Here is a 12,842-nt window from a genome sequence, read left to right as displayed (position 1 = left end):
AACTTAAGTATATATTCAATGTACAGATCGTTTTGATTTCAATATATATTGTGTTGATTTCAATGTGTGTGTGTGTGTGTGTGTGTGTAATACAAACACCAGTGTTTTATACATATGGTCTGGAGTCTTTTTGCAGCGTACGCAGTGAGTTGCGAGGGTGGTATTGTGCCACATTGACCACAAGGACAAGCCTGACTGCTCTGTGCCATGCTACCCAAGGGTGAGCACAGGTTATTGGACACATGTATCGTACTCATCCTATCTAGGACGGGGAATTCCTACTGGCTTCGATGTGTCCCAGTCAGCCAGATCCCACGGGGTCTAACACACCCTCTTCCTAGTCCTCAGATGCTTGCAATCTGAGTGGCTCTGGTCACCCCCCAGTATCCTGGCAGGTGACTGGCTCTACACAAGACCTACTGGTTTGCCGTGCAACAGCCTCTGCCCATACCCATTGGCCTGACATTTTACGGCATCTGCCCTAGCCCTGTTGAACTAGCATGTGATTGGCCCTGCCCCAGAGTCCTTAACCTGGAATGAGACTGGCTCTGCGATACCCCACTGATCAGGTTGGCATGTGAGATTATTCTGTTCCAACCCTGCTAACCTGGCCTCTGAATGCATCTATCCAGCCCTAATACCTGCCTTCTAATAGATTCTGTCAATCCTACTGAAAGGGTAAAGAACTGGCTCTTCCCAATCCCTGCCGACTGGCACTGTCATCCTGACTCAAAAAAAGGGCAGATTTCCAACTCAAATGTATTTTCCCATTCATAAAATCTTAGGGGGCGCCGGAGCGAGGCTCCGTGACTGGTGGGCTGGTATTGCCCACCATGCTGCCAGGCTTGGAAGAAGAGGCCGCCCCCAACCCCTAATGTGGTGACTGGCAAACCATGTGTTTGCACTTGCGGAGAAAGATATATTTTAGTTTGACAGCATATGTACAGCGGGGGGAGGCGGTGCCATTTTATTACGAAAACGTTTAATGCCACAAATTCATTTCAGACAGGCAGCGTTGTTTGTGCATGGATTAGCCTCCGCTCTACCCTGGCGTTTCCAGACCTCAGCTGCAGCCCTGCGGTGGCTCTCTGAGAAATGTTTCACATTCACCAATCGGCAGCCCAGCAAAAGCTAAGCTGGAAAGGAAACAAACACGGACTTGTGCTTTTTTTAAGCAGATCGGTATTTCCTTGATACGCTTGTCACCCATTTCTTTCCCTGTTTTGTTCTCACGACAACCAATTGAGCCTTTGATCCTCACGTGATGTGAAAGGCTCGCAGTGTAACAAAATAGCTGCTTTTAGACGGTTGGCTGGTGCTTAACCTACCCATCCCCCTCGCATCTCTTTCCTCTGCCCCAGCCTTTCCAGCACATTGCAGCTTTCTAGTCCTTCGCGGCGGTCCCGGAGAGCTGGAACACGTAAATAAACTTGGGGAGACCGTCAAGGAAGGTTAAATAAAGCGAACACGAAGCAGCCGCGTACACGTTGGGCACGTCTCTGGTGCTCGACTGTGCGGTGTAAAAACCGCATTAGGACCAGGGTGGCTCTGCCTGGTGCTTGCGTATTTTTCATCGGAGCCGCATGCTCATTTAGCGAAATACTAAACGAGACAAGAGGTTTTGCGGGGGCAGCCAGTAACAGCATGAATAACTTTTGAAGACGACTTCATTTCGCAAACGCCCCCGAGAAGAAATGTGTTTTCACGATGGCTGCTTTCTGGGAGCAGGCATGAGATCTGTCACAGAAGGGGTGTGTTTTGGGAAGAAAGGGGTGTAGGGCTGGAAGCAGAACCACAAAAAAAGTCACTTCCCTGTTTCGACAGCAGGAGGAATCCGGTCCGGATTTTCTGTTTTTTTCACCCTCGCCTCATCCGTCTCCCTCTCCCTTTCACTAATTTATCTCGATGTTAGCACATTCTGTCTTGTTACAACCGGACGCCCGTAGGTTTTCTTTCCTGGGAACGTTTAGTCTCGCGGCTAGGATGGCTCTGAGCAGTGCGGCTGGTGGAGAAAAGTGATTGGAGCTCCGCGAGGAAAGGGAAACGTGGAGGATACGAAAAAGAAACCATTTATTTCCTTTTTCTGCCTGTGGTATTTTTTCTTCCTTTGGTGCTTGTGTTTGTGGACTCCATTTGGGATCATCGACAGAGCTGGCTGGGGCTTTGGTTGCGAGCGCGGAGCCCCCGTCGCAAGCTGTGACATTGGGAAGGAGGCACAAAGAGGGAAATGCATGGAATGCGGGCTCAGGCGCAGAGCACTTGGAAGCGCTAGTGTGCGATCGCTATCTGACCGGGATGTGCTTGCTTTCTCCTTCATCACTGCTGTTGTGTCGATCTAAAATGAAGCGCATAGCCGCGGCTACGAGGGCCGAGCAAGGGCTTCTTGGCGTGCAGGTGTGACTGGACACCCACCACAAAATGTCAAGGAGGGATTAAAAGAAGGAAGGTGAGCATTATGCTGGGCAGTCAAGAGCCTATGGAAGGAGGGGCACCCACACTGACCTCAACCGAGCAGTGCCTGAGGCCAACTCGGTGCATTCCAATTTAAAGTGTATGTCTTCATCCTTTCTGTTTTGTGTCAGATTACTGTATTTACAGCGCCATGAGATCTAGGTTAATGCCAAATTGTGCAAAAGGTACCAGGGTGTAGCTTGGAAACAGCACAACAATTATGCAGTCTTCTCGGTTTGTTTAATCGTAGGGGTCATTTTTTAGGCAAATAATTTTTTTGTTCGTCACCGCAAAAAACGTGTTTTTGTCATTAATCTGTCAGGAATTTACTATGCTTCATTTGTATAACCTACTAGGTTTTTGAATATTGCCTAAGATTTGTATTTACATAAGTATTTGAATGTGTGGGGGAGGGGCGCCACTTGCAGTATTGGACTACAGACTTGTTAACTGGGACGGGAGAGGCAGATGCCACTACAAGATCATTTTTAATGTCAGGTGTACGTACACACAGTGTAATTTGTACACTTTAGTAATATTGTCACTTTTTTTTCACGCCCAGGGACTCTGGATCTCACCCTGGGATCGTCACCCGCGAGGAGGAAGAAAGGGTGTCTCTGCTGAAGACGGGCGGCCTGGAGCCCTGTCACCGCAGCTGGGATCAGAGACGAGGAATCACTTGCAACTGGGTGTTTTATTTCTCATTTTTTAAGGATATGTGAGCAAACCAACCCCGATTGACGAATGTCCGCGCTCTCTGCCCGGGGAGCTCTTCGGCTGTCTTCAGGATGTCAGTGAGCGCCTCGACTCTAGGGAAAGCGGTGGACCCGGGCGCGGTAGAGAGCTACGACAGCGGCGATGACTGGGAGATCGGCGTGGGCAATCTGATCATCGATTTGGACGCCGACCTGGAGAAGGACCGACAGAAGTTCGAGATGAGCCACCCCGGCGGGGGCCCGAAGGACTGCGGGCCGGCCGCGCACCCCGCCCTGCCCGACGGCCTAAAGTTCGCGCCCCCAGGAGGCGGCCACAAGGAGGCGGGCAAGTCCACCAAAGTGAGGAGAACTAAAATGGCCAAGGAGGCCAAAAACCACCTGCCTTCCGTCTCCCTCTACGGGATCCCCGAGATCAGCGGCAAGAGGCAGCAGCCGGAGAGCCACGCCGCCCCGGCCGTGAACGGCACGGCGAAGCCGGCCAAGGAGGAGCGGGCCGGCCGGGGCCGAGGCTGCCGCAGGGACAAGGAGCCGGGCCGGGCTTCTCGCAAGGACAAGCCGCAGGACGTGGGGCCGGCGGCCAGCCCGGCGAACGGGCACCTGCTGTACGGATTTGGGGCCGGGGGGAAGCCAGGCGGGAGCCCCTTCCACTGTGCCGTGGAGCTGGGCAGGAGCCCCGGCGAGCCGGCTACGAACGGCGCGGTCAAGGAGGAGGAAGGCGACGACGAGAGCCAGGGGCGCAGCAAGAAGCAGAAAACAGAGAAGGTGAGAAGTAGGCGCCGCGAAGTCGTGGTGGGTGGAAAATGGGGTTATTGTGAAGGGTTTCTGCACTGGCCGGTGTCAGTCGGGCTGGGGCAGTCAGTCCTTGCCACTCACTCACCGGCCTGTTCGCACATGGTGGGATTTTCCGGCGCGTCCGCCGACCCCTCCCAGCGCTACCCTTCACACGCTTCAGTTCCTGAATTAGCTCAGTAAGCAGCACCCAGGGGAGAGGTTGCTCTGTTTACATTCCACCCCGCCCCCAAATTAGAGCTTGTCCGCTCTGCAGCCGCTGGCTCAGTGCCAGCTCCCCCTCTTGGCCCCTCCGGACACCGAGTGGTGTTTATCCCACTGCGGCCCGCCCCTGCGGGGAGGGAGGAAGGAGGAGGGGAGCTCTCTGTCGTGTAAATAAAAAGTGCAGTCTCGGCGCGGCGAACAGTTTAGGGGACGGCCCCGGCAGGAGCGTGTAGGCTCCATGATGCAGCGCAGTCATTGTACCTGGTTCTGTTACCGCACGTGTGCCATGCTTACCGCATAGCCAGGTTCAATGACTGGGCTGCATGGAACTCGAGTGGGCAGTAGACTTCCCACCCGCCAATGTGTCATGTATTTGGGAGGAAGCAGGCTGGGTGCCAGACCAACGACTACCATCATCAGCTAAAATCCGCACATCTGTGGGATACCTTTAATTTATCTTGTACTTTCCAATGGGTGTTGACTTCTAACCATTTTTTTTTACATACCGTTCCGCATTGAATGAGAGGAATTTGTTGTTTGCGTTATTAATTATGCTTGTGATGTCACGCCAGGGTCTCTGGAGGTGTGAAGGGCCTGCTCGTCGTCCTCCCTCATTTTGGCAGGTGTCGACAGTATTTCTGGAATCTGATGCAATTAAATGCACTATGCCTAATGCCTTGAAACAAGCTTATCCATTTCATATGTTTTCCAAAAACCTGTTTAAAAACCGTGCCCCGCGGGCACATCTGTTTGCTCCTATCTTAATTTTCGAGTTCACTGTAGTCTCACTGAGTGGAGTAGAATGCCTGACATCACACGGATCTCTCACCCATCGCGTTCTGTACAGTAGGCTTTTCCTCGTGTTGCCAGCAGTCTTCAAATTGCAGTTCTTTAATCCTCCTTTAACTATCTGGATAAATTGCCCTAATCCACTCTGCACAAAGGCTGTGGTTAAGGAGTCAGAGTCATTTGACGGGATTCATTGGCTGCCCGGAATGTGGGAGGCACTGCCCTTTCGCCCCCCTTAGCCTTTTAATCTCCCAGCCAAATGTTCACATTCAACAGTTCTGTTTAGCTGGCGGTCAGCGCATGTCATTGTCTCCTCGGCTGCTGGCATGGCAACAGAGATTACACCGCCGGTCTCCTCCGGGGAGGGGGCGGGGGGGCTTTACCCTGCAGAAAAAGGGAAACCGAGACTGAAGCTATTGCAAACACCATTTCTGCCCAGGGATTGACAGTGTCAACACAGCGTATTATTTTATTCGGTGTTCTATGAATCATATTGCTCTTTCAGCATATAATGGTTGAAGTCACCCCTCCTCCCCGGGCCACACGCCAGGAATCCAAGCAGAGCCCTGCAGCGATGGGGCTGACTTTTCTACAGCCTCTGAAGTAGCCTTTCAGAACTGCTGATATCCCCTCTGCTTGTGGTAACGTCATAAGCAGCAGGGCGTTTGCTACAAGCATCTCGCATGGCGTACACTTGGCATTTTGTTTTTATTACAGCGTCTCGCGTTCTCCAATTTCTCATGGCCCAGGAATGTTTTGAGCAGAATGTACACAGCAGGTGTGGTGCCGACAAGTCAATGAGAAAAACTTGATGGGGGATGGGCCGCCACTTGCTATATAAAGGTTGTCAATGGCGCTTGGCGTTTATTTGTTTTGTTTCATTCTGTTTTTATAATGTTGCACGGTTGTCTCCTGGTGCTTATATAATGAAGACACGCATATAAGTCAATATTTACAAAGTGCCAAATCAGTGAGTTCTTAGCAACTGGGGCAGGCCCACTGTGCCCAGCCTTTTAGTACAGGCGCTCGTTTTCTTTTGTTTGTTTAGGTATAGGGCGCCGGTCTGTGTCTATATTTACTACTGATTGCACACTGTGATTTCCTTTTATCTGAAAGTGTAACTGTTGGATGTGTTTTGTATGTAGTAAAGCCATCACACGGTGTGGTGGCCAGCGTAGAACAAGAACCCTTCAGTCTGGCCTACCATTGGATCGCCATTTTTAAGAATTGGAAATGTTTTCACTCCTGTTACTGGATTTTTGTTTATTCTGTGTGAATATACCTGTGCAAATCGTTGTTGCCATGCGGACATTGAAGGTGCAGTGGGAGGTTATCACATGTGATCGGACAGCAGGCTATAATTATGTATTCAAAACATGTGGGCCAGAATTAGATGGAGACCATATTCTGTAATAATTATTAATCTTAATATGCTGAGCTTTTTAAAAATCACACGAATTTAAACGGCCATTAGCAAATTGCTTATGCATGTGCATCTTCGTGTTTTGATTATAATTTCATTATGCAGTTTGTGTCACCTTATCTTTCTTTTTGCCCTAGAGGATTTATACAGCCATATAAGAACCCTGGCCATAATGAGTATATTCTCAATGCTTACCTTTGAAATTAGTTCATATTGAACATTGTGGGAGTTTTTTTTATCTCATTCTTTATAGCATCAGTTGTGCTATCGGACCATTCACCAACATAGGTTTAATTGTCTGTGTGTGAATGTACTGAAGGTTAATGTTGTCTTTTGGAGTCCAAGAGTCAGTCATGTGGCGTAGAGTCCATGTATTTGGCCAACAAAACGAGTCTTACGTTTCCATAGCATGTAAGCTCAGGAGGTCCCCACAGGTCCCTTCTCCCAAGAATACCACGTGCCATGTTCCCGGCATGTGCCACAGCGACTGCTGTATAGAGTTCCTATTGCCAGCTCTGATACTTAGGTATGTGTTGTGGGTTTGAAAGGAGACAATGGAAAGTCTAATAAACACTGCAGGAGCACCAATGCATTGCTTAAGGCCAAGCCTTCATATTCACAGTTGTTTCTGTCAGTGTGCTGTGTATTTACTAGCTTTTTTTTTCCCAGTCAGATGGGCTCTGTGTCTCTTAGGTGATAATTTATTTTGCTCTATTCTGTTGCTTATAGTTGTGTCCCTTGAATGATCTCTCTTGTTCAAGCCAGTTACGATTGGAAACAATGTAATGGCGGTAAGGCAGGGTACGCTACAGGCATGTGTTCATTTCAAGGCCTACCTCCACCACTTAAGGCTAGTGGTGTTTTTGTGCTGAAAAAGTAACCCACAGGTAGTGACCAGCAACAAACCTTACAAGGTTGTGTGTGCATTTTAGACGCTGTGTTTGAGAACTACCTTCACCGATCGCTCATTGCGGAACACTTTATCTTGTTCAGCATGGTGTGTATATATAATTAATGTACCAGCATTGGCTTGTGAGCCTAAACTCTGCATAGTCTGTGATTCAATAACAGTTTATCTTTGGAACTGCTTCAGAGTCCTACTTAATCTACTGGTATTGGCAATAACAATGAATACTTTGCTCCATATATTATTAATATATTGTTATTAGTATTCAGGGTGCGTTTTGTGGAAGTTCCCCCCAGAACAGTGGTGATCACTTTGTAAGGTTTAAAGCTGATTGTCAAATAAACACTGGTAGGACGGTTAACAGTCCCCACTCTTCACATCTTCTGGAAGATGGATACATGTCCTTGATTCCCAAGTCCTTGACCCCTTTGGTGTTTGTTTTTATAGCCTTCATCATTGCAATCTTTAGATTGATTCTTTTGCTATATTTGGTGCAGTTGGATGTCTTTTAGATTTCTTATGTAAATACATTTGATGGGATTTCAGATAAGTGATAATCTGTGAAAGTTCAAACATTATAAGTTGCCTTCTAAACAATTAGAATATCATGGCGACTTGAAATGTTTTTGGAATACTCATGCAGTTTAATGTTGCAGCCCTTAAATTGCTATTCCTTTTGTCAGTGGTTTGTGAATGGTGGCGTTAAATTATAGAGTAGATGCATGGAGTTTATTTCCTTGATAGGGATGGATTGGAAAAAAGTGCTTTGAGTGGTTCCATAGTAAAACTATCCTGTTAGCTGTCATTATTGTTAATGACACCTTGTATTTCCCATCCTTATTTGTACCCATATTTTACAAACAAATGTGCAAATATGCATTGTGAAGATTTTTACTTTGCAGTGGGACAGTTTAAGCTGTGGATTTACCATTCAGAAACACAGTATTCTCTTTGCCTAAATGTAGCTGAGCTCCCTTGACCAGCTCTTATTGTTGTCAACAAGAGGTGGATAACAAGTGAGCTCTATGGTACTTTTGATGGAAAGAAGGATATCTGCAGAATACATTTCTTCCAGGATAACCCAGCGCAGGAAATAGTGCTCATGTAATTGAGGATACCTTGTCAAATCTGGATCCCCTGCAGACCACTGCCCAACTAGGATCTTCTTGCATTTACCTGACCTATTTGTTCCTCATCTCGCCGCTCTCTGTAACTAGCTCCTCTAAGATTCACAGTAATCCCTGACTGCTGAAAACATGCACAAGTTATTTTACTGTTAAAGGAAAAAAAAAACACCTTTCACATTCTTTTCCCTACTCCTTTCCAATTATTGGCCAATTTCTATACTCAACTGCTAAATTTGTGTACAAAATCATTTTTTAAAAACAGCTTACTACTTACCTGGAATCCAACTCTCTTCTGGATTTCATACAATCCAGTTTCCAGGCTTATTGTATTTCCGAAACCATGCTGGTCGCTGCCACTGATTGTGTCAGAAAGATCATGGTGCATTGGTTCTTTCAGACTTACCTACGACATTCAACACCATATCTAGTTCTATTCTGATAGAAAGACTTTTCAGAATTGGCATATGCCAAGCTGCCCTTAAGGGGCTGGCGTCTGTTCTAACTGAAAGGACACAAGCAGTATGCTCTGCGTCCCACATGTCTGCAGCCAAGCCACTCAGTCAAGGTTTTTTGTGGGCCTCATTTGTGGGTCCTACATTATTCAACATTTCCATACTGCCTTTGGTAAAAGTAGTTCTCTTTATTTTCAGAATGTAGGCATTCCTTTTAAATCATTGGCTCGGTTGCAAAGAACTCTAAGCTTGTCTGCCACGATGATCTTAAATGTACCCCCATCATGTCTGTACAGCTTCTTTTCTCCATACACTAACCTGACTTCCAGTCAGAAAAGAGGATTCTTTAAAACACTCTATTTGGAACACAAATATCTCTATGGTGCTGGCCTCAAGCATTTGTTCACCTCCATCTAGCCATATGTACCCTAAAGATCCCCTTGATCTGCTAAAACGGACCTCTGTTGTAGCATAGGGTGTGCTTTCTCTTACCTGGCTATTTTGAGATGGAATGAGCTGCCTTTCAATTTTGCGACCGGAAACTGTTTTTTGAGGATTAAAGAAAAAATTTACAATTTAGCTGTTTTCCTTTTGATAGTGTCTGTTTCCCCTTTTCCTTAATGAATTAGCACCAGGACTTCCTGTTCTGGGCAGCAGTGCGCTCTACACGCGTACTTAACACAACATTATTGGAATTTACTTGAATTTCTTCATCCAGTCAAGGTCGTGTCAACAAAGTCAGTTATGTTCTGCAGAAAAACAATCCAAATGGAATCATTTGTTGGTTTAATGGCGGCTACTAGCCGCCATGTCTCTTTGACAGTGGCCTGTTTGGTATTTCAAGGGTTACACTCTTGTCTTGTTGAAAAGAATCAACACCCTGTTAGTCTGATCTACTTAGAATCATAGTGTTGTACAAGGATATGAATGCCTTCCTGGAGCCTTAAGGAATGTACTCCCTCCTTCCTGCACATCACCAGGGGATGTGCGCCATCTCGAATAACCACCCCCATTGATTTGTCAGAGGTTCTTCAAACAGGAATACACTGAAGATGTCGTAGTAAATCAGTTCAACAAACTGTCTAGTTACATCAGCACATGGTGACTTTATTCAGATCTTACTTGTGTAATACTTCTGTATTGTGAGATGCGTGCTTAACACGCGTGGTAGCATCTTTAGGGATGCTCTGCTGTGCTTACAGTCGTGGCATTGTTCGGACGGTGTTGACAATGTAAAGAAAAGGGACCCCCTGCTAATCCTTCAGGTTACTAAGGCAGGGAAAATAACATCACTACGCAGAAACCTTAGGCAAGCGCAGCATTTACAATCTACTATCAATAAAGAGGAAAATATACAAAAGGGCAGCAAGAAAAGCATATGCAGGGTGTGTAACAGCAAGTGTTTTTATTATTACTTAACATTCAATAATTTATATAACATAAGTATTAACAAAATTAAAGACTTTTAAAGCAATTATTACCTCGAAAAACCATTTACCAATTGAATGCAAGGCACAGGAAGATTCATCATAACAAGACATGTGTTCAATAGAATGAAATATTGACCGTTTATCCATTTATTACACACTTAAATATTCTATGCATGACACTCCACTGCTATACATATTTCTCTTGTACTCTGCTTTCATGTGTGTGTGGTTTGTCCACTTCTTGCTAGTTTTGTAGTGTTCCCCGTCGCCGTACCTTGTTATCAGTACTGCGCAGCATCTTCAAGTACCTACTTGACATGCAGAGGCGCCAGGACGCAGAATCCTTGCATTATGCTGATAGCACGCACATCTGTTTAAAAGTCTGTGTCTACTGACCATCCAGCCTGTTTGTGGCATTCCAGCTGCCCCCATCTGTGCAGTGGAAAACGAGACACAGTGGTCGTGCTGTGAAAACTGCAATCTGAAATATCAGTCATATCTGGTTCGCATGTGCACAACCCAACTAAGAGCACCAAAGACAGACCCCCATTTTTGTCCCATTCAGATTTCAAAACAGATTCCCTTTCCATGGAGTTTGCAAGGCTGTTTCTACGGCATTTCCGGAGACCAATTGATGCATGGTTTCCAAAATCTATGCAACAAGATCACAGGTCCTGTTGGGGTTTAGGGCCACCCCTACTCTCAGAGCTGATGAGAAAAGAGCTCTGTAGAAGGCACCAGTCTTTAGAGCACTTGATGGAATTACACCCCTCCACACACACACACACCGTTGATTGCTAGACGGAATTCTCCTTTCAACAGCTGACATGCCAGACCGTTTTCTTTTGGCTGAGAACCTTGCCCCATCCAGGAACCTTAAGCATCACCACACTTGGGGACCGAGTAATATACTTTTGTTTTTTTTAAGGAATTTCGCTCTTATCTTGTTGCCCCTAGATTTAGACCAAATTCCATACTTTTTTAACAATTCCCAATGACAAGTGCACTCTGCAACTGTTATGGAAACCCTGACGTAGGAACATGTACATGTCCCTATGTATACAGGGATAAAACAAAAAGTGCAAACAACACTTGTGGCATTGTACCTGAAAGCATTTCCCCCCATAGGATAGGAAAATACGTGTTTCTCCCCAGACAGAAACCCTTTCCCCCTACAACACAGTTGCGTCTGCTACTGGACAGAAGTGGAGATGGGTAAGGAAATTAAAACAAAAATGCTTACCTGAGCGGACTGGCTGGCCGACCTCCGTCTCTCCTCAGTCCTCTTCCTTTCTTCTATCTCCGACAGCAGCAGGAAGCACCTGGAGCCCCAGGCTCTCCTAAGCCAATCACAACACTGCAATGAAGTGTTGTGATTGGTCGTGGACTGGGAGGCTTTGCATGTTCCTCACCAGCTGTGTAATGCATTCTAGTGGGAAACATTCTAAGTGCGTTTGACTGTTTTGCTGGCCTGCTTGGGCTGGCCAAGCAGTAATGTGCTCTTAAGGAACCAAGCAAACCACTCCTCCCCCTGCTCTGGCCAGCCCCACCCGAGAGCTACTGACTTCAATAGGAAAAATAAAATGATAACGGTACGTCATCATTTTATTTTTTCTTTTGAGCGGTGAGGCGACGCTCCTCTGCCTTAGCGGAGGAGCCGCCACTTCTGTAACATCTCCCTTTCCATTCCTACTCCAAGAGTGTTTTAACCCCTGCTCTTGGAAGGGGTACGTTTACTGTCATTTTTAGAGTTGTGAAAGTATTTCTAAATTGTTGTGGAATGGCCACAAACTTAAGGGAAAACAAATTATGCACTCTAGAGCCACCTGTCAACAATAGCAACGTTAAAACTTTTTTCATCACAGGTATGCTAGTCTTGCTGTGAATTGTGTTGCTGTCCAAATGTATGTTGTAGTGTACACTTGTTTGTGTGTGACACACAAAGTTCATTAATTGATTACAGAATAAATATGTTTTTCTGGGAGTACCTGTGGCCCCTCATAAATTCGTCCAGAAGTCAGGCACCGATTCCTTTACCTGTACCATTTTTGCTGATCCATTGGCAACCTGCTAATGAAGTATACAATTTGAGTAGGCTCAAAGGGTCTTTAATGTATTCTTGGGTTTAATCAAGTCCATGAAATGTCTATTAGATGCAACCTTCGGTATGAAATGTTAGTAATACACCATAAAACAAACTGAATAAAATACGACCTTGCTCATTTTTACATTCACACGAAAAATATTGTAAAAACCTTATACTTTGCCTTTGAACTTTCTTTTCCCCTGAAAAGGACGTGCTACTTGAGGACTGTTATATTCCAGAAACCATTAACTGTGTCGGGAATACATAGAACATCGCGCAGCAAATGCAAGTTGTATATAAGAGAAAGTATTGCATTCAGGCATGTAGATACTTGAAGTGTGTTTGAAGAAAAAACCCAGACACAGTTATTTCATGGCGGAATAAGGTCCTTATTGGCTATCTGGCCCTTTCTGCTCAGTACTCCTCGTTTCATAAGGAGCACCTTCTTGCTCTGCTTGAGACATTGAG

The 12,842-nt window shown here is 46.0% G+C and overlaps 1 protein-coding gene across 3 annotated transcripts in view; it reads left to right on the top strand.

The window, feature by feature from the left end:
- The first annotated feature begins 1,172 nt into the window (after nt 1–1,172).
- ZNF608 (zinc finger protein 608) overlaps nt 1,173–12,842 on the top strand; it is a 129,101-nt gene continuing 117,431 nt past the window's right edge. For 2 of the 3 annotated variants that reach the window (XM_085632686.1, XM_085632684.1), the window contains exons 1-2: nt 1,173–2,446; nt 3,014–3,929. In XM_085632686.1, coding sequence (XP_085488812.1) covers nt 3,240–3,929 — 690 coding nt within the window. In that variant the 5' untranslated portion in view covers nt 1,173–2,446; nt 3,014–3,239. Of the gene's footprint in view, nt 2,552–3,013; nt 3,930–12,842 lie in introns of all 3 variants that reach the window. The other variant, XM_085632685.1, reaches the window with a different exon arrangement.

Source organism: Triturus cristatus, chromosome 2_1 (assembly GCF_964204655.1).
Source record: "Triturus cristatus chromosome 2_1, aTriCri1.1, whole genome shotgun sequence".
Taxonomy (NCBI): domain Eukaryota; kingdom Metazoa; phylum Chordata; class Amphibia; order Caudata; family Salamandridae; genus Triturus; species Triturus cristatus.
This window is presented reverse-complemented; position numbering and strand designations above follow the sequence as displayed.